Source organism: Triticum aestivum, chromosome 3B (assembly GCF_018294505.1).
Source record: "Triticum aestivum cultivar Chinese Spring chromosome 3B, IWGSC CS RefSeq v2.1, whole genome shotgun sequence".
Classification (NCBI taxonomy): Eukaryota; Viridiplantae; Streptophyta; class Magnoliopsida; order Poales; family Poaceae; genus Triticum; species Triticum aestivum.
In genome coordinates, this window is record NC_057801.1 from 712,799,578 (window position 1) to 712,801,526 (window position 1,949).

At 62.7% G+C, this 1,949-nt stretch overlaps 1 protein-coding gene across 1 annotated transcript; it reads right to left on the reverse strand.

Annotated features, from left to right (window-relative positions):
• Positions 1 to 252: 252 nt before the first annotated feature.
• LOC123066162 (uncharacterized) lies at positions 253 to 1,458 on the reverse strand. Its single transcript, XM_044489307.1, has one exon. The coding sequence runs from the start codon at positions 1,293 to 1,295 to the stop codon at positions 429 to 431; it is 867 nt and encodes a 288-aa protein (XP_044345242.1). The 5' UTR covers positions 1,296 to 1,458; the 3' UTR covers positions 253 to 428.
• Between the last annotated feature and the right edge of the window lie 491 nt (positions 1,459 to 1,949).

Consider the following 1,949-nt stretch of genomic DNA (forward strand, 5'->3'; position numbering starts at 1 on the left):
ACTACGATCTCGTCGCCGACAACCACCGCAGATTGATAAAAGTAATGCCGTAATTCGACCCATGCTAATCCGCCTACACCCGCCCGCCCGCCCGCCGCGTCCACCATTTCATGGCTCCTTTTCATCTCTCTTTAAATTTTATTTTGTTACTATTAAATCTTATGCGCACGCCTTTATGTTTCCAGCTCACCAAGATCCATAGTTTAATCGTGCCATGGCTGCTTGAAAGGTTGACGGTTTCGATCATGCATGTGGATGGTGGATGGACCAACAATTTGCTCCTTTCATAGTCTAGGTAGACCAAAAATGTTTGTACAAAAACGAATTCGAGGCACGCTCCAACTCATCGATCATCTCTCTACATCTACTTATCAGACTATGACATCTTCCAGAGACGCGCGCGGAGAATTAGCGGTGCCGAGGAGCTTTTACTTGATCCTCGCCGCCGGCGCGGCCGTCTGGGACGGGAAGAACCCGACGGCGCGGCACTTGATGATGTCCATCCCGGGGCCGCCGGGCGCCGGCATTGCGCCGGACGCCGATGATGAGGAGGACGGCGACCGCTTGTAGGGCCCCAGCCACTTGGCGAGCATGTACCGGCTCTTGCGCCACGGCGGCACGTGCAGGCCGTGCGCCCGGAGCGACCGGCGCGCGGCGTCGGCGGCCACGCGCACGGCGCGCCCCACGGCCTCCTCCCGCGAGACCACCGCCTTGGCCGGCACCGCGGCCACGACGACCGCGTACTCCGCCGTCGCGCGCGCCACCTCCAGCCCCGCCCGGAAGTCCGCGTCCACAATGTACCTCGCCGCCTTCCCCGCGGCCGGCACGACCACGTCGATGTACTCGTACGTCCCGGCCGTCAGGTTGCCGCACGTCTCCCAGCGCGACCTGCACACGCCGGCGTCGTACCCAGCGGCACGCAGCCGCCGCATCACCGCGCGCCGGAACGCCGCGCCGTGCCCCCGCAGCGGCGCCTCCGCGTCCAGCGCCGCGGACACGGCGGCCGCCAGCCTGATCCGGAAGGGGTCCTCCGCGGCCGGCGGGTCGAGCAGCTCCCGCACGGACGCGGCCGCCTCCGCGGCGCCGTCCGCGTCGTCGGAGTCGTACCCGTCACGTCCTTTCGGGGCCGGCCCGGCCGCGTCGTCCCCGTTGCCGGCGGCGTCCGTCTCGAGGAAGGCCTGGACGAGGTCGGAGAGGCAGGCGGAGGCGTCGTGGTCGCTGCCGCTGCTGGTGCCACCCCCGTCCCCGCGGAGGCGCGCGCGCACGGCGTCGTCCAGGCGGATGTACACGGCCATGCCTGTCCTCTGTCGCCGCCGGCGAGCGAGCGAGAGCGCGCTCTCGGCTTTGTGTGGGTGCGCGTTGTGGTTTGAGCTTAGAGGTTGCGGTGTGCGGTGCCGGGAGGACAGAGGTTGACGCTGGCGGGCCGCGGCTTTATAGGGTGGTTGGCGGAAGGGTTTATTCGGCGGATTAACCTTTGCGTGCTTGCGTTAGTAGGTGACGCTTGGATTGATTACCATTGTTGTCTTCTGGGCGCCGCGGGCTGCGAGAGAATTGAGCCCTGGAATATGCCCCTCCGGTCCGGTGCTACGAGGTTGTGGGGGCAGCTTTAGGTGCCCATAATAGTCACGTACTCACGTCCAAAGCTAAGCTAAGCTAAGCTAATTTAATCGTGCCATGCCACGCCCGCGCACTGGATTAACCAGCTCCACGTTTGTTTGTGGGTTGATTGACCGATGGCTGACAATGTTAAGGAGAAACGTTTACTAGTAGCTCATCTCATGTTCCAGCCCCATCCATGCTCTGGACATGCCAGAGCCGTGGCCTCATGATATCATAAACACGTGGATCCGATCGAGCCAACGAACGCGACGTCTACGTTTTCGTTTACTTCGGCGTTGAAAACATGGTACTGCTGCGATAACGATCGAGGAAACGCTAGTCGTGATAGC